This window comes from Anser brachyrhynchus (genome assembly GCF_964034855.1).
Source record: "Anser brachyrhynchus genome assembly, chromosome: 7".
Taxonomy (NCBI): Eukaryota; Metazoa; Chordata; class Aves; order Anseriformes; family Anatidae; genus Anser; species Anser brachyrhynchus.
In genome coordinates this window covers 21,662,711-21,686,727 of record NC_137701.1, presented here as the reverse complement: position 1 = coordinate 21,686,727, position 24,017 = coordinate 21,662,711, and the positions used below count along the sequence as shown (strand labels likewise).

The 24,017-nt window shown below is 39.0% G+C and overlaps 2 protein-coding genes across 8 annotated transcripts in view; one reads left to right on the top strand and one right to left on the bottom strand.

The window, feature by feature from the left end:
• CERS6 (ceramide synthase 6) overlaps nt 1-6,603 on the top strand; it is a 124,278-nt gene extending 117,675 nt beyond the window's left edge. For 6 of the 7 annotated variants that reach the window (XM_080600995.1, XM_080600992.1, XM_080600993.1 and 3 more), the window contains one exon: nt 1,068-6,603. In XM_080600995.1, the coding sequence (XP_080457121.1) occupies nt 1,068-1,081 (14 nt within the window). In that variant the 3' untranslated portion in view covers nt 1,082-6,603. The remainder of the gene's footprint in view (nt 1-1,067) is intronic. The other variant, XM_080600996.1, reaches the window with a different exon arrangement.
• An 11,212-nt stretch (nt 6,604-17,815) lies between these two features.
• On the bottom strand, nt 17,816-21,620 carry SPC25 (SPC25 component of NDC80 kinetochore complex). Its single transcript, XM_080601040.1, has 6 exons — nt 20,998-21,620; nt 20,844-20,909; nt 19,906-20,052; nt 19,674-19,778; nt 19,029-19,127; nt 17,816-18,072 (listed from the first exon to the last, which is right to left on the bottom strand). Exons 1-6 carry the CDS (start codon nt 21,149-21,151, stop codon nt 17,939-17,941), a joined length of 705 nt encoding a protein of 234 aa, XP_080457166.1. The 5' UTR covers nt 21,152-21,620; the 3' UTR covers nt 17,816-17,938.
• Nucleotides 21,621-24,017: the final 2,397 nt, after the last annotated feature.

Below are 24,017 nucleotides of genomic sequence, written 5' to 3'. Positions count from 1 at the left end.
CAGCCCTGAAAAAATAGGGCAGGCAGGGCTTTTTCTTTGCAGGATTTTCTTTTCTGTTGCCCTTCTTTGCTCTTCTTAACCTGTCTGTTGTTGGCTTCCCCACATTTTTGCTTGTTTTGGGTGCACCTGACTGAACACAGAAAAGCAAAGTCACCTCAGGGATTCCGAAGGGACTTAGTGCTCAGTTCTCAAACTTAGTGATCCTCATTTATGATCTTCAAAGAGCTCTACAAAGGAGAAGAGCAGACTCGTTAGTCTAAGGAGTAGAATTCATCCAGTAAAAGGGTATAAATTGGCAGGAATGAAGTTCAGCTGGAAATTAGCAGGAAGTCCCTAGCAGTTAAGGCCAGTGTGTTTCTGAAGCAGCTTTCCAATGGCACACTGGGGCAGATGGTTGAAGTGCTCGAGTACATGTGGGGTTCCTGTGCTAGGGACTGGACTACATCGAGTGTTTCCGAGCACTGTTCTCACCACGTCTCAGAGATCAGAGACTGGTGCCGTGAGGTGCGTTTAGGCCAGTACTCCTACCTCCTACTGCCAGCCCACAGCACAGCTCCTGGGAGCCATGTGGGAGGTGAGGGGGGAGATGTTAGGGTGAATACTTACTATTTATTCTGGCATTGTCAGGTCAAATAAAAGCACCCCAAAGGAAGTATGGGAATCCCTGTGTCAGTTATGAGCCTCCCCATGTCTGGAAGACAAAGAAAATGGAGTTGTAGTAGGAGGGCAGAAGGACACGGACTAGGTTGAACTAGGGAGCTTGGACTGTGGTTACCTTTAGTTGGGGCACCACCCTTTGCCTTGAACCCTGTACTCTCCCTTTGACATAATACCTTTTATGCGTCAGGGCACAGTTCTCACCCTGCCTCTGCATGCAGAGGGCGTGTGTACAGGCAGCTGTGTTTGAAGTTGTGCAGGCAGGCAAAGGCAGAGAATGTGCCAGAGCTGATACCACTTTCAAAGCTCCAACTGAAAACTGTTTGAATTCTCTGATTCCAGCTTGAACCAAAAAGCTCAGTTCTTTCCTTAAAATTATCTACTGCTTGCTTCTTCTTCAAATTCTACAGGTAGCAAAGGATGACCGAAGTGACATTGAATCAAGCTCAGATGAGGAAGAAACAGTACCTCGCTCAAAGACCCCGCACAGCACTATCACCACTAATGGGACCGGTGGTGCCAATGGGACAAATGGGTATATTACTGGTGGCACTTGCTCAGAGGAGCATTAATCCTTGGGTGTCATGAGACACGAACAGAATGAACTGTTTGTTATGGAAGTAAATTATAAGTTGTGAATGCGGTTTCTTCATATATCTCAGCATCAGAAAAAATTAGGAGTATAAAAGCATTCAGATAGTGCACTGCCATATTTCCTGTTTGTGAATGAAGACAACACATCATTCTGTATACGTAGGCATGCTGTATGTGTATGTAATTGACACAATGGGAGCAGTATTTTCACCTGTACTGTCTTTAAAATATTATTTATTTTGTATTCTTTCTGGGAACTTCTGAACAAAAGGGAATATCCTTTCTCAAACTTTTTTCACAGTGGTGGAGAGCATCACGCTCAGAGCTCTTCGGTCCATCCCTGTTGCTTTTGCTGAGTCTGCTATAAGTAATAGTTGCTTGATTTGTTAATTACAAAAGATAGAACATAGCTTTACATATTCTAGTTCTGCTTCAGATATTTTTGCTATCTTTGTGTTTTAGAGTGCTGGTTTTGAAATTGCCTATCAATTCACAGTGGCCGTTTCTCCAACAGAAAGTTTTAAAACAATGGATTGATATTTTAAATAGTAGGTAATATGGTCAATTAGCAATTTGGGGAAAAAGAACTGTTGCCATTGTGAGATGTTATTTTAGCATAAGCTAAAATTCAAAATTGGTCGTTAGTTGCATTAGAAGTAGATTTGATTGGTTGTGCAAATGCCCAAAAGCATTTATGTTAACGGTTAAGATACGCTCATTCTTGTATTGTTTTTTTATTTGTTTTGTTGTTTTTTTTTGTCTTGCAATTTTTGACCTCTATAGATTTCAGTTTTTTGCAGAGATTCCATGTTGAAAGGTATTTGTTCAAGTGCACCATTGTGAATCCAGAACTCACTCCTGAAACTGTTCTTGCAAATTAAGATGGATGAGAGCAGATATGTAATTGAAAAAACAGCAGATGAAAAGTCATTGCTTCCTCAAACACAGTTCAGTCTAGGTATCATTCTTTTAATTATTACCACTTTTTTGGTAGGCTGAAGAGAGAAAAGGCACAATGTCATACATTACTAGAAGTAGTTTATTTTAAATGCATGAAAACTTGAGCAAAATTCACTTAACGTAACTCACAACAAACTTCGAAGGCTCAGCAGTATTTTGTCACCTTTATAAAAAAAGGGGGTGTGTCTGTTAAATTATTTTGCTCTCCTATTTCATCCAATATTTACAAACTGTGTCCCAAAGAAGACAAAATAACACCTAAAACTAACATCCTCTTTTAACATAATATATATATATACATATATAACACTTCTTCCAGTTCCTAGATCATAGTTTGATGTAGGATGCTAAGGATCATACAACTCTTGAAGGACACTTTTCTGTGATTTGTGACAGCAGCGCCAAAAGTAGGCAAGGTTCTTGGGCAACAGACTCTATGCAACCTACTGTTCAACAGTATTGTGTATGTGCACACAGAACCAATGTGCTTGTAGACCAAAGACTTATATAAATATTAAAAAAAAAAAAAGAAAAGAAAAGAAAAGAAAAGGAAAAAAAAAAGGAAGGAATAAACCAGGAAAAAATGTAACAGTGTGTCTTCTATACAGAAAGGGACTGGAGTGCTGTGTTCAGCTGGAATCCTAGGCCAGGAAGTATTTCTTATTCCTTCCACCCTATGCAAATAGCAAAACATAGATGATTTCTAGCATCATAAAACATGTTTAAAGGTTCTAAAGCATACAGACTCATCTGAAGAAAGTTTTGTTGCCACTTCTCTCTTTTTGAAACACTGCGATTCGTTCCATTCTACTCATGACTCTTGAAAACTTCTGAAACCCTTATTACCCATAGGGACCATATGCGTGTTAGCAAAAAATGTGCTGAAAGTAAAGACAGAATGGCATGAATGAAAATAGTACCACCATTTAGTAGCAAATAAAGGTAAGAAAACTGAAAACTTCTAAATCGTGTGAGGAAAACTGTTTTACAGAGCATCCTTTGAAAAATCCAGGCACCTTGTAATTCAGCAGCTTCAAAGCTTATATGTCCCTGAGCGTATATGAGGGAGCAAGAGAGTCTTATTCAAATCTCCTTCTCCCCTAAAAGCTTCTTTGCCTCTTAATTTTTCTAATCTGTCTCCTGTGACCCTGATTTCGTACAGTTATCTGCAAGGCCAGCTATACGTGTGAAGATACCGTGATTGCAATAGAAGGTATCCCATCCTCAGTATTTGAAGTGGCACTTGTTACTAATTACTGTGAATATTATACTAAGGTTTTAAAAGAAAATTGTATTGGGATATATTGAATAAGCATTGTTAGTTCTGAAATCTGACCTGCTGAGAAAGTTCTTGAGAGTAACAGCTTAGAATCATAAAATTATAGAATACCCTGAGTTGGAAGGGTCCCACTAAGACCATTAAATCTAACTCCTGGTTCTACACAGGTCTACCTAAAAATCAGACCGTGTGTCCGAGAGCATTGTCCAAATGCTTTTTGAACTCCAGCAGGCTTGGTGCTGTGACCACTGCCCTGGAAAGCCTGCTCCAGTGCCCAACCACCCTCTCGGTGAATAGCTAAAACACATCTCTTTCATAATGTTGATTTCTACCTCTACTGGACCGTTTCCCTTCTGCAAAGATAGTTATAAAAATGGCATTCTGGTAAATATTTTGTCATATGTGGGGACAGAATGTTGTTCTCAACTGTTGGCATACACCTATAGTGCTGTGATATCATCGATATCAGGAAAGACAGTGGTTCTCATGAACAGTTCTCAAACAAGATACAGGAGACCTTTGGTCCCTGTTGGTCCTCTCCAGTTGTGCTGTAGAGCACTGATTCAGACGTTCAGTCAAGGTTACAACCCTTGAATTGGCTTGACCATTTCTGGATATGTAGATTCTTAGTGTACCCCCACTGTTAAATAATGTAACTTGGATTGAAACTCTTCCTTTGACATTTAAAATAAGTTGTGTCTATTACTCACTAAAGCATGTAAACAGTTACCAAGATTCCACTGATGTCCAGTAACTTATTTATCTCCCATAAACCAGGCTTTTTGGAGTCCATTCTTAGCAGCCTCGGATAAACTCAATACAGATATGTCTGGAAAATAGGCAAGGTCAGAGATTCAAAGGGCATGTTTGCGGAAATGGGATAAGACTAAAGAAGTGTCAAGTAATTAACTTGCTGAACAATCGCTGAACTTTCAAGTTACAGTTTTTAATGGTGATGAAAAATTCACACATTTTTTCTGTCTTTACTGAGAAGGACCAAGTGTTTTAGTGATCATACTTGGCAGTGTGCTTTGATTTATTGCTTTAACCAATGGATGTCAAAACTTTGGCTTCTTCTTCCACTCTGCAGAGAGAATGTCATGCAACTATTTCCTTTTTAACTGAATTTGTTTGCTTCTCTGCTGAAGAGCTTTGCAAGGTGCTTTTGGAGGCCATTAAGTATTTAGAGGATAATCACACACATTCCTGAAAATTTATTAAAGTGATTCGCATGGCTCATGGTAAATGCGATATCTTAGAAAGTTCTGTATATTCGTACCTTTTGTAGAATTGTCATTTTAGAAATGAGGGTTTGTATTCTATAACCTATTTGTCTTCAAACTCTATGCTCCCTTTTTATAGTACAGTACACAACACAGTGGTTGAGATGTTGAAGTAGGAAAATGAGGAAATGATGTGTAGAGTTTATTAGTAAGTAGTAAGAATTTGTCTTCTCTCCCTAGCCAGCCCAGAATATAGTAAAATAAGATTCAGGTCTCCTTTTGTTTACTGCTTTTCATATTGGCATTTTTCATACCAAAAGAAAAATAAGTTGTTGGTTTGTTTGTGGTTTTTTTTTTTTACCAGTAAAAAAAAAACACTTAAACATTGCAGAAATTGGTAGAAATATCTGATCAAACAACAAGGGTGGATATTGGAGTCGTTTGGATCTTGATCACTGTTAAATAGTGCTAGTTCTAAAATACCAAAGTGTCCCATGCTGTTTCCTTGTTGCCATTTTGTAGTTTTTATATGTGTTATTTATTTAATGATTCCAGCAGAACTGAAATGGGTGTCACATCTTCAGGTGCTCCTGTTTCAGCCTGGAACCAGTCTGTGTGACTGCTGATGCCAAATCCTTTTTCTGAGACCCAAGTACATGCACTAAAGCTTTGCTTATGGTAAAATGATTCTTGTTTTAAATCTATATCTGTTTTGAGTGAAAATCACGTTCTAGTTCTGAACAGAACACAATGGCAAAAGCTGTTACCCTGCAGCTAATGTCAATGATGATCAACACGAGTTGATTTAGACGCTGCGTGTTTTACGCAGCCTATTCTAGTAGGAAGCCTAATGCCTGTTACATTCATCTTTTCATTACTGCAGCCTTCTGTATTCTCAGAGAAATATGGGCTATTATTGGTTTTCTACAGTTGATGCTTTGGTATTTTTTTAATCTATTTGCTACAACCCATTTTTGTATGTCTCCTACTGTCTACTACTTGTGACATTTGTGCAAGAGGAGCTATTGAATACTTTTTACCCTTCCTGTAATGTAAAACCTATTAGGCCTAACTTCAGTGTTTTGCAAACTATAGTTGCCTTTAAACCATAAAGCAAAACCAGTTTGTATTACTTGTTTTGACTGGTTTTGATTTGGAACAGGGACCTAATGGGAACTTCAGTAAGACAACCTTATTCTTTATTTCTTTTCTTTTTGAAAAACACTAGTGCAAGTTTGGAAAAGTGGCATATATGTGTAGCCTTTAAATTGTAAAGATTTCTGATAGTAGTTGCAATGAAAACACAGTGTTTGAGTGTGTCTGTACAGAATTCTGTTTTTGAAACTGCTTTCAATTTGAAAAATGGAGGAAATACTATGAATTGATGTTTTGGAGCTGTGACAATGAAAGACCAACAAGATTGTCTTACATGACCTAAAATGATCTGTGTAATGAAACACGTTTTACATCTTCTTCTGTTGAAATTCAGCTTCTTGCAGTCCCTGGATTTAAGTAGATCCACAGACGAGCTCTCATATGTATTGTGCATGTTGACTGCCTGTTGCAAGTCAGGGTGAGGCAGATGACACTATTTCACGTGTGTTTTCATGACAATCCTGTGCTTGAGCAACTCTTTCAGAAATGCAGTGATGTGTAGGAACTCCACTGTCCCAGACACAGTGATGTGCTAGCTAGCTGAAAGTCCTTTTATGTATAGCTATTGTGTAGAACTTTGGGAATTATTTTGTGTTTAACTTGGTTGGTTTGGTTTTGTTTGTTTGTTTTTAATATGGAAAATAATTATCCCTCATAAAGTCTCTGGAACCAATCGGTATTGTGGGCTATTTAAATTTGGAGACACTTTCATAATAAACATAAGTATTAGGAATCTACTGTCACTTGCCTTCTCTTTTTCATTAAATGCAAATGACATTTTTCCTTTCTGTTAGATCAAGGATTGTCATCCACACTGCAGATGCCAGCATTTCTAGAGCAGATAAAGTATGTTTTTGCTGAGGTCATCACTGCCATATTTTCTGGTATTTCTTGGTTGAGACAGTTTGTAACAGTAAGTGTCAGAAGAGCAAGTTCTCTCTATATAAAATAAAAATTAAAATTACTACAAAAAATAAAAATAAGGCATTTTGCTAAGATTTCAAATGTAAAATTTTGAATGTTATCATTTCTGAAATACCAGCTTGAGCCACTTCAGAAAAGCTGTCTTTTTTCAGTATAAGTGGTCAGAGTTTTTTTTAAATAGACATTTGTTTGGATGTTTCAGGTTAGACTGTCAGTCAGTAAAGCACCAACTACTTGCCTCTTCTGGAAGTGAGAGAAGAGGGCCACTGTTGTACAGTGGTTCTCCTAAGAAAAAGCTGTTGATTTTGCCAAGGAACCTACATCTTTCAGACCTCTGCCATTACAGAGTAGACCAAATCTGCTTGCTTATTATATGATAGGATTCTGTGGGTTTTTTTCACTGCTGTTAAGAGGGAGTGGGGTAAAGGCTTATAGGTGCGTGGCTGGGGGGTCGTCTTTTTGTTTTGTTTGTTTGCTTGTTGTTTTTTGGTTGGTTTGGTTTTGGTTTGTTTTTTATACAAAGACTAGTTATGTGTAGCAATGCCTGAGCTGGAATTTCTTTCATGCAGTCACAAAAGTAGAGCTTACAAAATTCCACTGTCAGGCAGCCTCTGGTGCAGCATTAAAACATTATGAGGAATTCCTCAAATGTTGCAATGCATAAATATTCACACAACTTCAGCAGAAAATTAAGGAAATAGTTTTCATAACGCAATTTACCAGTTATGTTGGAATCTCCATGTCAGGTGGAAGATTTGTCTCTAGAAGAGAAGTAAACCTGGGGATTTGCATTGTATTTAAAGAACTAATTACTGCAATAGTTAATATGTCTCTATTATAATATATAGAGCAAATCTTGAAGTGCATTTAATACAGCATTTAAATTCTTGTTATTGAAGAGATTTATTAAGAGATGTAATTATTCTTGAGTTTATCCAGTTGTATGTCTAATGTCTTTTCCTTCCTACTCCACGTGTACCCCGCGACTTACATAGTACAGGAAGAGGCAGTGTGTACAGAAAGTGGCTCAGGATAATATAAGAAAGAGCAAGAATTTCTTGGTGTACTGCCTTTAAGTCTGTAAAAGACCCTCTGTACAAGAAACACCATCTCAGAAGGAGAAGCCTCAGAAGGAGGTCAGTGCTGCTTCGGAAGAGCTAAAACCCAGTGGTTGCCCACAGAGAATGCCATTTGAGAGACCAGCACAGTCTCCTGCAGGACAAGAGGTGAGTGGAAGGAATCCAAATGTGTAAAGGTGTTGAGTGGGCAAATTTTGGTGTGATTCAGCTCATCACACTGTGATGGACAGAGCCTGGGAGCTTGCACAGAGGAATTTCCACTCCACACCAGTAGTCCAGGCTCTGATAGCATGGATGGGGGATCGCTGTTTCCCTAATTTATCCTGTTTTTGTGCCCTCTTTGTGCCCTGTTCTGTATGATGCTATTCCTGCCCCTTTCACTTATTTTACACAGCCTACCTTTGTCAGTAGGTTGCCTTCTTAAGTGGATTTCATAGAATAGGACCCTAATTTGTGCTCAGGTTTAGAGGCATCCAGGATGGTTGTAATGTGATATCCACGGTTCCCATGTTTATTTTACTGCGGAGTTTGAAAATGTAAACACACTCAATATTAAAAAGTATAAGAGATATCAAAGGTATATTGGTATGAGTAATATGTGTGAAGCTAGAATGCAAGTTGGGCTAACTGAGGTGTCCAGAAATTCTTGCTGCTGATTTCTCTTCCGTCTGCACTGTAAAATGCAGAGATTGCAGCTCTGTGAAAACTGAATGCTAAGCAGCTGTCCATTAATTTCGGTAATCCAAAACCTATCTGTGCGAGGAAAATGCAGGTTAATTTGCTTTATGCAAATAAGATTATTTTACTTTTACATTTATTTTTTATTAAAACCTATAACCTGCCCTGTGAAGCTTAGCTATGCAAGTGTTAGAGGGGCAGGGGTTGAGCACTTTGCAGATAGATTGATTTCCCCAGACTGCTGCTGCTGGTGCATCAGGGGAGCCACAGGGTTTGCTTTGCTTTGCACAGAGGAAGCAAGTGAGGCTGGCTGTAGGAGGCAACCCATGCTTGTGGACTCCTAGTTCAGTCCTAAAGAAAAATGTGATGGAATCAAGACTGAAATAAAAAAATAAAAAAAGGTCTGAAAAAAATGTTTTAGAACTAGTAGATGAAAAGCACTGAAAGATTACCCTGGAGGTAAACTGGCCCTACTTTCATAAAATTCAGAGTTAATGCACAGTATGAGGGGCTATGGATTGCCACATAAAACAGCCTGCAGAGAGCCCTAAGAAGGTTAGGTATGTTGGCAAAATAAACATATTAAGGTAAGGTTTTCTGGGGAAGAGTAACCCTACAGACACAGAGGGAGTGGGAGAAAGAAATTGAAAAGCAATAGTGATAAGAAAAATTTTGGAATATTAAAAACAGCAAATTGGGTTTGAGCTTGCAGTGTTAGATGTCGCAGGAAAAAACTTCCAGTGCAATTGTGAGGCAATCTGAACCTGTATCATAGAGCCGGGAGATGACACTCTCCTCTGTACAGCTTGAGTTGGTGGTGTTCTCAGTAGCCTTCTTGATTCAGGGTTATCAGAACAGCCATCAGGGGACTGATTAGTACATTTTTTAAAAGGTAAAGCTTCAAACACACTGCTTCTTATCAACAAAATCAAGAAACAGAGGCTTCTCAGTACTGTTTCAGTGGAGATGGGGAAACAGTGTGGAAATGTCATCAGGCAAATACTGTACAGGAAGCTGTTAGACCAGAACTTGCTACATCATTCACATAACCAAGCCACAAATACGGAGCAAGAGGCAACAGTTTTTAGACTGCCATTTAGAATGGATGCGTGTATATTGACTGCACTGATAGTACTCAGATCTTCACTGTGGTATACGTAAAAGGGCTTTGTTTTAGTAATTCTGCCAGAGGATGGTCAGTGACAAATCAGTGTGCCACTTGTTTACAGGTCTTGCCATCTCCAAATCCTAATTTCCAAATTTGAAGCCCAAAACAGGGCTCAGTAATGGATATGCCGTTTGCAAAAACCCAGGAGTGGGAACTAACAGTCACACTTCAGGGTTGCATCAGGCCTGAAAGTAAGAAGTGTCTGTACTCAAATGGGTATTGCAGGTGGTGTCAGTAGTGAGTCCTTGTGAGGGAGCCCTGACTCAGCGCCCGGCCTTAATGACATAGCTACCCAAGAATGAGCTATTTAAATTTCCTAGCATTTGCAAGGGGGAATTGGCTCGTGCATCCTGGGGAATTTTCAGGAAATTATACTCATTCAGAGAGTCTCCTGCATCCCTGACATAGGATTAGTCTTCAGTCCAGGTCTTGAATGGTGGTCCTCACTGTTACACTTCATACAATGGAGGGTGAAGTCAGTTCTCCACAAATATATACTAGGTAAGCTGTAGATTTTGGAATATTCGGTGGTTGATCTTCTAGTATACTCAGTTTCCATTTGGTGAAGTACATTAGCGCTATATAGGTTTCTTCTTATTGAAGTCAGTGGGCCAGATTCTTCCACCTGTTAAACCTTCTTCTGCAGCTGTACTGCCGTGTGAATGAACAGTACTTTCCATGTTGTTATTAATTCTGTCCAGGTACCATTTACGCTTATTCCTGACTGATGATCCATTTCATGGAGATCAGTGACTGATATTTTTAGTCCAGAAATAGATCCCTTGTAGAGCCACAGCACAGCACTGCTGCACATCTCATTTACTTACGTGTAGCAGAATCACTTTTTGTCCAAAAATGAAAGAAAACTGACGTGCCAAACTAATCTTTTGTTATTGGTAGCTAATTATTCTGCACTCATGTTCTAGCAAAATGATTGTCTAAACATGGAGCAAATGATTGTGAAGAGTTCTTGTCTTTCAGTAAAGGCAAGTATGGTCAATAGCAGTTCCTAACAGAGGCTTACTTCCAGAACCGATACATATATATGTCTGGTTTTTTAAACGCAGTTTCAGAATAGACTAATTTCAGGCCAATATAAAGCTTGCTTTGAAGAATTTGGTTCAAATTCTGCCTGTGGCCTGCCCTGATCAACTTTTGGGATTTTTTTTTTCCAACAAAATAAAATGACAAGCTGACAGAACAGATTTTTCTTTAAATGACATAACTATTTGTTCTGCTAGGACTTAGTGCGCTTGCCAGGCAATTCATCCAGTGTGTTTATAGACTGCCAGACTCAAAAAGGAGGAAAGAATAGTGCTGAATCTGAGAATGATTTTCTCGGGAATGAGATCAGTACTTTCATTTCATGATCTCTTCACAGACTCCTTAGAGGTGTGCCTAAGTTGAATTTTAACACTCTTGACATATTGGCTGTCCCCATGAACAATGATGAGATATCAGAAGAGTGTCTCTTAAACCCAGTAAGTAAGACATCCAGGAAGAACAGATGCCCTTCTTGCTGAAATTCCCAGCACACTTGTCTGTGACCACTGAGATTGCTGATTGTTAAGCCTTCATAATAATGTGTGTGCTACTCCTGCAACTAGTCCAAGCATCCAGCACAAAACTGAGCCGGGAATTTGGCCTTGGGTATCTAAACAAGTGTCCACACATCTGTCATAAGGAATAAAACAGAGAAATTGCAGAGAAGCTTGTTACAGCTTTGAGAAGAGCTGGCAGGAAATGCTACTGCGGTGCAGAGGATAGGCAGCCTCATTTGGGTGGGACAGATTTGCACGCTGGCCATAAACACACTTATAAATTGATTAGGGCTAGTTATCTAATGGATTTAAAGTCTCACCGGAAGCACTAATGCTCTGAAAAAAACTGCATAACAACCAATATGAACCTGGCTAGAAAACCAGAGTTAGTACTGTGCCAATGCTCTGTTGAGAGATGGAGAAATATATGCAGCTTATTCTGACTCTTTCCAAAATAGGACAGAGTAAGGTTTCCATACAACTGCATGACAACAGCATTTCATGCCATATTTAGGCAACTTCTTGCAATCTCCCCACTTAAAAATCCTAAAATTCAGAGGTGGAATGTGATCCTTCTTTAATTAAAATTGCATCAGTACCCTCCTGTGTCTACTTATCTAGCAACGTTCTGTCTCATTTCTGGGCTCATTTGAAAGATTACCTCCCCTTTTAACACCCATTAATAGTCATTTTAATTACCATTGCTCTCCTAAGTTATCTTTGAAAGAGCTGCTTCCTACTAGAAAGGTTTGCTATTTTATGGTTATATTTGCCTCTCATCTAATTTTAATTTATACTTAAATTTGGCCAAAACATTTAGATGTTACCGTGTCTTGTATTTATATGTGGTTTCTCACTGAACAATCTCCAAGTGAGGTCAGTGTCCGTAGCCGTTATTATATAGGACAACCTAATCCATATGCCAACAACAGAAAAGCATTTACACATCAGTAATTGAGATTGCTTAAGAAGTATGTTCAACATTTTGTCCTTTGGGAATGTTGAGGAAGTGATGTCGTGAACTGTGGTACCCCGGGACCAGGCAGATGTAGAAAGCAGCTGGGACTGCTGTCCAGATTAGCAGCAGTTTTCTCATCACATGAGGTTCTTTGAATAGCTGTTCCCCTTTCATTATCACTATCTGGTTTTTTAAGAATTTAATGTTGCCAAATAGAGTATACGAATCATTAAGATTGAGGATAGCTAAGCTTCCATTAGGATAGTATGTACTACTTTTGCAAGTAGTTCAAGCATCCAGCATGAACTGAGCTGTTTGGCGTATGAGAATTCTTATATAAGAACTCAGCTGTGAGATCCAACAGGTATCCACTATGGAGCTTCGAACAATGCTATCTGGAAGAAGAAAAATGTATTGCTAACTGTGACGTTATGAGCTGCCATATGGATAGAATGACTGCTGAATCAAAACAAGATTAGATGCACACTTCTAATGCTTGATATTACAGCCAAATGTAACTTCAGCTCAGACTCTCAAAACTCTATTGCATGGATCCATGGCATCCATCTCCATTTCATAAATGGGGTGATGTAGTAACTCCACAAAAGTCTGGGCCAGTGCTCAAACTTTAACATATTCATTCAAGTCCCAGTGAACAGGCTGATAGATTAGTTTTCTTCTCTTACCTTAGTAAAGTACACTAAGTGCTAGTATTTTAACAAAATGATTGGGCAATCACATCCATTCCTAAGGAAATGTATAGTAACTGCATGTCGTTTCTTAATATTAGAGATGATCATTCAGCATCTTTAAACAGCTTTGGATTCACTAGAAGTCTTCTGTGCGTATAATGACAGTAGTTCCATCTTACAATTATTTCATATTTTATTTGGTGTATTGGATGTGCCGAAGAGTACCTTCCTACACATCCTCGTCTTTATAGGAAATAAAGACTAAAGTTGTTACATAGAGAAGTGGAAGTCACAGAGGAGTCCGGCATGTTTACAGCCAAACTCAAAGTCATGCAAAATCCATCTCATCCTTGCTTTTCTTTTGAACTCGAACACAGTTCAGAATCCCAGAAATACTTTTGGCAGTATCCCTACATTCTCAATACATGGGAACATACCACAGTTGCTTTTCTACTACAGGAAAGCATGCCTTTGTACCTTGGGAATAATTTTGTCCTTACTTCTTTCCAAATCATTGTTAAATTTAGTCAAATATGGTTAAAAGGACTAGCGTTTTGCAGGCTCCCCTCTGTGTTAACCCACTCTGCTGGTTTAAATAGGCTCCTCAAACTTCTCCCAGGATGTAAAGACTTTCCTTGCTGATGAGTCTCTGCTTAATGCCATTACAATAGTAAGTAACAAAGATACTTCATTTGAAAGTCCTCTCTTAGCAAGGGCACAATTACTTGTGCTTGCAGAGGCACAAGAGCAATTGCACAAGAACTTGTTCTGTTCTTAGAAAAAATATTACCCTGCGGTGGATGCCAACAGTAAAGTATCATGGATTGTGTACTGTATATTTTCTGATCAGAGGAATAAGATCAGCACTGTGTGTGACCAGGACTTTTGGAATATTTTCAGGAAGCATGGATATGTTCATTTCATTAGGATTCCTTTTCTCCATTCTGTACTATAATCGCTCCCCTTTCTTCTCTATCCTGTTCTCTTCCTTTATATTCTGGATTTCCTGTTCTGTACCAACCATTACAGACAAGAAATGATAGTGGAGGGAAACTTCAGCAAGACCAGCTGAGGCAAGTAAACCAACTTTCTCACGTAAATTGCATGAACATTAACTGCAAATTTGGTATTCTTGCATCACTGCAATGCCATCAGCAGAGCACTTAGTAAAGGTGGTGCCTACCGTAACACAGTCCCAAGCAGACTATCAGAATCGTGGGCTAACTTTAGAAAAGGCTGGAGCCTAAAATGACAGATAATTGCTGCAGAGTTGCAGATGACAGCATTGAGGACTGCATGTCAGAAGAGGTTTTCCTCTTCCCATGATTTTATCAGATGGCTTGTCTGCCTTTGCACAAAGTATAGGATAATACAGACCAGTAAGTCATGCTGATAACTGGCGGCTAATGTTGAAAGAATGCAATTATCAATTTGCTGCATTGTCTTTCCATGAATGGGGCTGTGTCAGACATAGAGTGAGACAACTAAGTATCCTTCTTGTTAGCTTCATTTGTAAGATTAGTTGCCTGTTTTTATTTTTAACACGAGATAAGCATTTACTTGGATTGTGCTTTAACTTAGTGAGTACACCACCCACAGGGTTGCCCCTTTATCGCTTCTATATTCTCCTTGCTTAGCCAGAAAGTTGATGTACGTAGTCTGGTCTCCAGTGCCTCGAATCCTTTATGATAATTGCCATTGATGTAAAGTAAATGTAACATGCTTCTAATCAAAACAGTAGCAACAGACAGTTGATATTTGTTCAACAGACCTCTTTCTCTGCCAAGCCAGTTATTCCAGATGAAGCTCTGGTGCAGAAGATACAAAATACTGAAGAACTGAGCCCTTGATCCTGTGCTCAGTGCAAAAGAATTTGTTGAGTCAAGCCAAAAAGCATGTTTCCGTGTAGTCACAAAACCAACAGGTGAGTCAATAGCAATTAGCATTGTTCAACATGCTGTGACTGAAAAGGAGGGAAATCGGATTAACACTAATTGTATCTTCCTTCAATGTCTCATTTCAGTGCATATGCACTTTAAAATATACATAATACAAAAAACAGTATGCATTTGTATGATTAAACACTGTTTGTAGCATAGTTACAACTTTTGAATCCAAACTTTTTAATCCAAATTTGAAAATGAGATAGTGTTGCAGCTGTTGCTGTTTCAACGGTGTATTAGAATTCAGCAAGCAGGTAAAGGAGAGAACTACAGATCAATGCTCTGCACTGAGAGAGGGTAAACAGTGCAACCATTATCGTACTGTTTTAGCAGTAGCAGCCAAACAGATGATAAACTAGCATAACTGAGGACTGGTGTGGGCTCCCATCCATTAGGAAGATTATAAAGAGCTGAGATATTGCAGTGAAAAGAATGGCACCATTTAAGGAAGAAAAAAAAAAAAACAGATCTGTAGGAAATCAGGCCTCATTAGCTCTGCTTCTCCTGGAACAACTTGTTTATGAGTTCAGGATTCTAAAATGTTCTCTGTGTATAATTGTTGGACTGATTATGGGTAACAAGAAGAATGAAGTCTCACTGTCTGGCAATCAAAGCTCTTCCCCCCCACCTTTCAGGCATACAATCCTATTTCAGCAGTAAAGCTTAACATAATTGGGTTGCAACTATTTCTTTCAAAAAGGTAATGATATTACCGTAATTATTTAGTATAATGATATTACCATAATTATTTAGTATAGTTTATTCACACAGTTAAAAAACCATACTGTAATCTGCCTGTGGGACTAGATGATTTATGTATGTATGTGTTTGTTATATCTAGTTCAGCAGGGATTTACAAAGGTTATAAATCACTCATAAATGACTGCATAGTGATTTTACAGTATTATAATGACAGGACTAGTTTAGACAATTCCATGGTACTCAATAAATACACAAAGTTTATTGAAGCATTAAAGATAGCAAGTAATATAAAACAATTGAAATATGGCAGAAACACAGCTTAACTTCTGTGTCTTTCTTAATTTTCAGAAGTGTAGCCAATACTTGTTCTTTTGCTTTTTAAAATGTCTAGCAACATGCTAGGGTTTATAAAAAGAGGGTTTATAAAAAATGTCAATAAACTCAGCCTAGCCACCTCCACTTTTGCTTGAGTAGGTGTGTAATAAAACTGTTCTGTTAGCCAGAATGACTGTTAAAGTAATTCAATTTTTTTCAAATCTGACCTCCAACTAGCATACAAACAATGATTGTGATTAAATGCAATCTGTACATTACTAATATTTAACATTATTTTGTCTTCCCATTAGTCCTTAAAGTCACAGTGCATTTTCAATATCTAGTAAACTCAATACCCTTTTTTTCCAGATTTTTGCATTACACTGGGAGAGAAATGTGATGAGGTGCTGAGCGTACATGCTGGTCTCTAGCAGCAGTTTTCTCTATGGTCAGCAGTAGCTGCTGGCCAATGCATGGTAGCTAAGTACAGGTAAATGGCCTGAAAGGGAAAGCAACCTTCAGGGTTAGGCAAATTGATTTATGAAAATAAAAAAAGCCTTTTCTGACCTTCACTAAAATAAAATCTATGTCTGCCTTGAGATAAACCTGATCCTGCTAAATAGATAGAGCACTAGCACCAACTGGAGGGAGATATTTAACTGTATGTTATAATCCCTAAACTGCGTTTGCTTTTAAGCTCAAGAGCTTGTCCCATAACCTCTTTGGGATGTTTCAGTTTGTGTGCTATTCTGTACATGGGGGTCCCAATAACTGCATCTGTTGAGTTGGTATTATCCGAGTTGTCCGTATTATTGGAATGAGCTGTCTTGTGCAACTTCCTAACAAACAAAATTCCAAATTGCCAGATTCCCATGCATGAAGTTTTGTACGCACTAAGTGCAATCAGTAAAAGCACAAAGGTTTTAAAATTCAAAGACAAAATTTCAAACATAAAGGCTGTTTCAGGGATGTCACAAGCTAGTTTTTACTTCATATGTTGTAATAAGTGAAGCAATTCTTCTATTGCATACGCTTCTAATTTTTATCTGCTTTTGGAATGCCTAGCTTTTTTCTAGAGGAAGTAAGATCCACATCTGATTTTCCTTGGTCAAACAACAGGTTCATTATTCAAACTCCAAAAGAAGTTGTAAAGGCTTAAATTACACATGATAAACATTTTAAATGTTAAGGCTTGCTTTAGGAATACATGCAGAATAGTTAATAACCAGGCACATCATCTTTTCGAGCAAATAATTCTTAAGCATGAAACTTCCAATGCCGTGGTTGTCACATATTTTATGTTCTGCACACAGCAATCTTGGTAAAGTAACTTCATTAGAAGCAATAAACCAACTACTTATGCCTGGGATGAACATGAAAAGAAGAAATGATGGAGAAATGACAGCAGATGAAAAGAAGAAAAGGGCAGTAAGTCCTTTCTACTTATTACTCAGAGCATGTTTCAGTAATTTTTCTACCCTCTGAAGATGATAGGCAAATCAGATATGCTAGAGTGCATCTAAGCAATATGTACAGCCCTAACAAATAAAAAAAGCTCCCTTTGATAACATGGAAGTGAGGGGGCTGGATCCTGCCTGATGTTTTACTTCCATACAACAGCTGTTAGATATTTGGTAGCACTGTTATGCATTATACAAGCTAGGTGATTTAAAACACAGTTCACGTGAGACTGGGCAATTAAGTGTTGTAAGAGTAAGCAGCACCCGATTTAAAGGGTCAAGTCTAACCTATTAAGAAGATAAGGATGAACAGAAATCCTATGTTAACCATGTTTGAAAACTCATGAAATAAAGGCCTCAAATCAAAGTTTAGCTATTTGCTACTGGATCCACGTTTACATATCTGGAGCCATTCAGGTAAGTAGCTGATTACAATGTTGTTCCAAGAATGATCAAAAATGCCTCTAAATGATAGTGGACTAAATCACAGTTTTCATTATTTTTCTTTATTTAAAGATCAGAGTAAGACATTGATAAATAGATACTTACACAATACACAAAGGAAAAATAAGAAGTGTTCTATAGCTAGGAACAGATTTATAACGTAAGTTTAGGCAGACTGTTTATAAGATAAAGCAGTGAAAGCCTTTCTGATGTTGGCAACAAATGCAGAGAAGTTGTTAGTTTCTCTCACTTTCAGCTGGAACTCTGCTATACAATCCAGAGGAGGAGTACAGGAAGTCACTGAAAATGACAAAAATTTAAAAAAATTAGACTATTTACTAAAAATTCAGTATTAGTGGTTTTTCCAGGCTTATGAAATATAATGTAGTCTGCTATCTTGGTATGTTTTAGTTTCTGTCATTATGTTTGAGTAACCTATTAAATCATTTTCTTTCAGTGAAGACAAAGCCTCAAAAGAACATACAATTCTTTTTTGATTTCCAGACCTCCCACTCAGTGCTGTGCTCCTGCTTCAGTTGTTAGAGCAGTTCTCTGCCTGCCTCAAAAACTGAGACACATTCCTAAACGTTTTTGTTGCTCTGCAGGTGGGAAGACTGAAAACTGATGTAGCCCAGCATGTGATAAACTTTTTATTTCAGCCCAATTTAGACTTGAATTAGTAAAAACTGCAGTCTGCTGTGTCCATACACAGAGACATAGATTCTGGAGCATTCTTCTAAAAGCAACTCAGCACAGTACTCAAGTTACTGCCGCTGGTCTTTGTAAAGCTGTCTTTGCTATACAGATCTTGAGTTAAGAGCTGAAAGGCTATCTGCAAAGAGGAATTCTGGATTTCTAGTTTCAATCTTTCTCCTATATCACACAATTGTAGGGAATTAATAGTGGGGAACCAAATTTTTTCTCTCCTATAGGCTTCTCAAGCTGATTGAGATACACCTGTCAACATAGGCATTTATTCTTGTGTAAAAGGAAGAGGCAACAAGTATCTGTCCTTGTATCTACTTTGTACCAAACATAGCAGCAAACAGCAACTCAACCCAAACAGAGGAGTGCATGTTTTCATATAAAAAAGAGAAAATTAAGTTATATTAATGCTGCAAAGTTTTTCGTTAATAAATTAGAAGACAAAGATGACAACTGTATTTAGACTCTTCTCTCCCCCCCCCCCTTTTTTTTTCTTCCAAATACAGAGATCAGATTCTGTCTTATTATTTACAAATTTAAAGTCCACGTACCTTCATAATCTCCCTGGTCATTTATGGAAAGGGTAAACACATACGGCTTGTCAGGATCTTTGTGGTCAATATGTCTGAATATAAACTGTAACTGTTCATCTAAAGCAGATATAAACAGAATTCATTAACACTTCGCTTGAAAGTCACAGTGATAAAAAAAATCACAATATTAGATCGTTTTAATAAATGCTTACAATACTTGCAAATTCAGCAAACCTGGTCTCTTTGCAAAACAAATACATTTTAATATACCATCTTCTGCCATTTGAGAAACAATGATAATATCTGAGCTAAGGAGTGGGAATAACTTAAATGGAGTTGGCTATGTTACCAACCATTATCTTCCTCAGATTTGCAGAGACATCTGAACTGCTCTTCAATAACAAAAGCAGCTGTAAGCAAGAGCCACAGTTCAAGGCCAAGACTATGGCTGCTGACCAACCAGCACTCACTGTCAGTGATGACTAGTGTAAGCAAGTGTGTAATTAAGAGAGGAAGATGACTCAATATAATACACTAGTCTACTACCAAGTATGTCCAAGGCAATCTTCAGTTGTGTGAGCTATTATATCCTTAGCTACATAATTCAACATAAACCACATTGTATCGCTGCATATGGAAACTAAGGAAACTACAGGAACTTACCATGAATTCTACGTATTTCCAATCCAAGCCGCTCTTCAAACAACTCTTTAGACTTGCAAAGTCGTTCCACTCTCTCCTTAGCAGCCTTGTTTTTAGAAGATATCACTAGAATTTTAAAAGCCACCAGAAGTACCAAGTAAAAATCAGTGAAGCACAAGAACAAAACGAATAGTAGTAAAGCCCATCAAGAGCAAGCATTAAAAAATTTCCTCCTCTAACTAAAAACTCTCACCTTCCTTTTTCTTCATCAACTCCTCTTTAAGCTCTTGGATACTGTCTGTTAACTCCTTCTTTTGCTCTTCTTCATTGTTTAGGTTAGATTTTATTTCTGTCAAATGTTCTTGATTTTCTGATATGTGTTTATTCTGCTGAAGAATCTCTGAAAGGAAGCAAGAAAATATGAACGTTTACAGCTGATGAATTAGGTTCCCACTAGTTAGCACTCATCCATATAGTTTGAGGTGATTGAATAAAATCTAATAAAGTGCATACTGCAAACATCAAATATCAGGATGAAGTAAAAGTTATTCAGAAGTAAACCTACAAAGTAGGGAGCTCCTCTGATACTGTCTGTATCATATGCAGTCTGTTTCTGCTGCCAGACACAATTTACATCTTCAAAGCACAAGGATGGTTAATCTTGTTCAGAGACAAACTGACAAAAAGTATGGAACGGTAACACTGACTGATATTACACATTGCAACTATTTTTACCTGATATTCTGAAATTCAGTTCGGAATTCAGAGTAGTTAATACTAAACTGATAAGCTGACCATATTCTGTTTTTAACGTAGAAGAGGCATAACTAACCTCACAACATTTAACTAACAATTTGCAATGTTTTACTAAGTAATTTATTTTTTCTAGCACAGTCAGCAAGTTCTGGTACTTGGTTGTTTTAAGTGTAATCATTTGTTCATTCTTAAGCACCAAAAACACTACAGAGAAAACTTTTAACAAGTCTTTATCCTTTTGTATCATCAGTGAAATCCTCCAGCAAGCTGCTTTCGACTTGCAGTTTGCATCCTGGAACTGCATGTGTTTGGTTTCTGTTCTATCTTCATTCTGACTTCATAGGTTACCTTTTAAAAGGGAGGTTAAACACGTTATTCAGCTGCATTACGTTAATTTTAGAGATGCTAGAGAGCAAATAAAGCACCATACTGTACCATTTCTATACTCCTGAATTTTATCGATCATCAGGTCCCCCTCTTTCAGCTTCTTGGCCCATTTCTCTGTAAGGACAAGAGACTTCGGTTACCCGAAGAAGCCTGGGGATGGCTTGGAGAACGCGGGGGTGCAAGGACCGCGCAGCCTCCTCACCTGAGAGCACCTTCAGGGACTCCTTGCACGAGTCCCTCAGCGCTAGGGTCTGCTTGAGCTGCTCCGTGCCATAAACGCCCTTCAGCTCGGCCCAGAACTCCTTCATTTCCCTCTCAACGAGCGTTATGTCGTCCTCTGCCTTTACGTTAGACATGGTCACAGGGCAGCGGCTGCGATGACCGGCACGGGGGGTGCTGCCGGCACGGCTCCCCTGCGGGCCGCAGCCGGACTCCTCCGCCAGCCCGCAGCCGCCTTCAAACGGCCGCCGTCTTCCCGCCCGCCCAGCGGCCGCTCTCCTACTGGCCGCCGCTCTTGCCAGCCTCGCAACAAACCCGCCGCTGATTGGCTCAAACAGCAGTCGCACGTTAGGAGCCGCCGGGGCGGTAACGGCTGTGAGGGGCCGGCCCCACCTCGCCGCACGGAGCCCGCCCGGGCGGAGCCGCCCCGTCAGGGCTCGCAGAGGGGGTGGTGTAGGGCCGTGAGGTTGTGGGGCTGCTGCCCTTGTCCCGCCGCATGTCCGCGGGGAGGCCTAGTCGTGAGGCGTGGGCTGGGGCTCTCCCAAACGGCCTCCAGCTGCCCGAGCCGCCTCAGGTTCGCGGCGCAGCAGCCGGGCCGGCAGCACTGCCCGCCCCCCCCCCCCGCACCCTGGGACACCGCAGGGCTGAGACAGGCACTAGCTTTGACCCCAGGTGGCAGCCCTCAGCTCGTCAGGGAGGCTGCTCAGCGTTTGTGACCATAGCTAACGAATTGCTAGCTTCAGCTTACTTAATTGTTACTCAGGTGATCTCAGAATAACATAGACTTAATATAGCTTTAAGGATTGCTCTTTGAAACCATTAATTATTCTAATAATTTCCTCAACTACTAGTAACGAGGAATGATTAGATGAAGGTGGCTGACCAAGAGAAAGCAGCTGACGCACATTAGCATTTGCCTAAACCTCCCCGGGTCAGCTCAGCCCCAGAGCAGTCTGACCTTTGTTAGGGCAGCATGGGGCTGGTGAGCACTGCTGGAAGGCCTGAAATGTGGAAACAAAGTAAGAGCTTCCTAAATACTTCTCTTCTTAAATATATAATTAAGATATATCTTCTCAGGGGTTCTATTTGGAAAATGTTCATGCCTAAGAAAATGGTTGTCTGCTGTTGTATACAGTGTTTACTTGTGAACTGACTAAATTGCTAGTTAATCCTCATAGCTGGTCCAGTGCCAATGAAAACACCGATGTGGACATCAATGTTATTGTTCAATTAACTAAACATAATGTAGCAGAAAGCTAGGCCCAGTACATAGGCCTCCATTAACAGTGTTTTAGAAAATGTTTACTTTGATGGTTTTTCCTTCCCTTGCAAACACTTGCTTAGCAACATCTGACATGGGTTATGTAACGCTTGCTCTGATGTGTAGGTGTAAAGGAGATGTAAACATTTTGTCCTCCCTTCTGTAGTTCATCAACGTGATTTTTGGTTCTATATTATTACCAAGAATACGCATAGCCTCTGTTTTTACATGTCTTGGAAAATAAACTGAGAAGGTACCAAGAAATTAAAAACTCTTTATGTGAACAGATACGATTGTAAAGGGTTATGCATTGCACAAAGAGCTCATTTGCTCGTGTAAAGACCAAGCAGTGGTTTTGGATTGTGTAAAGACCACAAACAAGTCAAAAGCTTTGATTAAAAACTTAATTGCACACATTTCCTGACTATTTTATACAGATCACTAGCTTTTGTTACATTTCCACTTGCTTAAATACAGCAAATAGTTTTATTTCTTATATATCTCAAGTGACTTAAAAAGACTAGGTGTATTACAGATACGTCATGCAGTGCTTTGTGTAGAAAAGCAGGGAGTAAAAGCCTATTGAGGAAGTAGTTCTCCACTGCTGGAGTTGAAACAAGTTCTTAAATACAGTATTTCCACATGCATTTCTCCATCTTTTCTTTGCTGGTTGCTGGAGCTAAAAAGAGCTTTAGTATCAGACTTTTATAGGTTGCCGAACATCACATGCAGGACAGCAGATGACTCACATCAGCTGTTGATTGCCTGCGGGATGAGGCAGGACTGAGAGTGCTTCCAGGCACGATGAGAACATCGCCTAAACTGTCTCTCTCACAGAAACCTTCTCACCTGTTCCAAAAACTTCCTTCTTGCTGTTTTTGTCAATTGTGGATTTATTTATTTTTAAAATATTTTTTGTAAACATGACTGTATATCTAAGATGTATATGCTGCTGAAACAGGCAGAAGGAATAGGAGAAAATTAAAGCTTATGTTTGCTGTTAGCTGTTAACAGCATAATTCTGTCTTGATTATGTCTAAGGTGCTTATTTGTCTGTCTAAGCAGAAAGATAATTAGCAGCGTATGAATCAGCAGCAAAATATTTGCAATGAAAATTAATATCAGGACATTGGTATTAAAAGAGGTTACTTTACTGAGGTGTTGCCAAGACATGCCTTCCAACGTTATATCAGTCACGTTTTTGTGGCGCCAAGGTGTGCCCGAATGGTTCCGTCTGAGAAGGAGGGTTTAGCCTGAGTGGACGCAGCACTGTCCCGGTGCTGATCAGGGGTGGACATTTTAATACTCAGAAATAATGCAAACATGCAAAAAAAGTTATTGAAATGGTCCTGCACGTCCTGTACAGGAGAGGCAGTTTTTCTGATACTGTTAAATAACAATGGCATTCAAGACAGACTGGAAGGTGACCTCTTTTATTAGCTAGCGCTCTCTCGTGAGGACGTTATGTTGTATCTTGATGGAAACTTATTGCAAAATATTTTTCATAATAGAGCAATAATTATTTATTTACCTTATTACAGTTGCTGTCTTAAATAAGTACTGTAAATAAGATGGCTGTTACTCAGCCACCAACTTGACATTTACATGAATACTTAGAGCTAATTATTCATAAACTAGACTGAAAAGCAGATGAAAGCTTCACATTCTCCACTTCTCTTACACACTAAACCCAGATATGTACAAAAGAGTGATTTTTATTGTTGTTGTTATAAATTCTACTG

Coding starts and splice junctions, on each gene's coding strand:
- SPC25 (XM_080601040.1), bottom strand. CDS start 21,151: ATGTCTAACGTAAAGGCAGAGGACGACATAACGCTCGTTGAGAGGGAA. Junction 19,779..19,905: donor GTTGATGAAGAAAAAGGAAG/GTGAGAGTTTTT, acceptor TTAAAATTCTAG/TGATATCTTCTAAAAACAAG. Junction 18,073..19,028: donor TGACCAGGGAGATTATGAAG/GTACGTGGACTT, acceptor TGTCATTTTCAG/TGACTTCCTGTACTCCTCCT.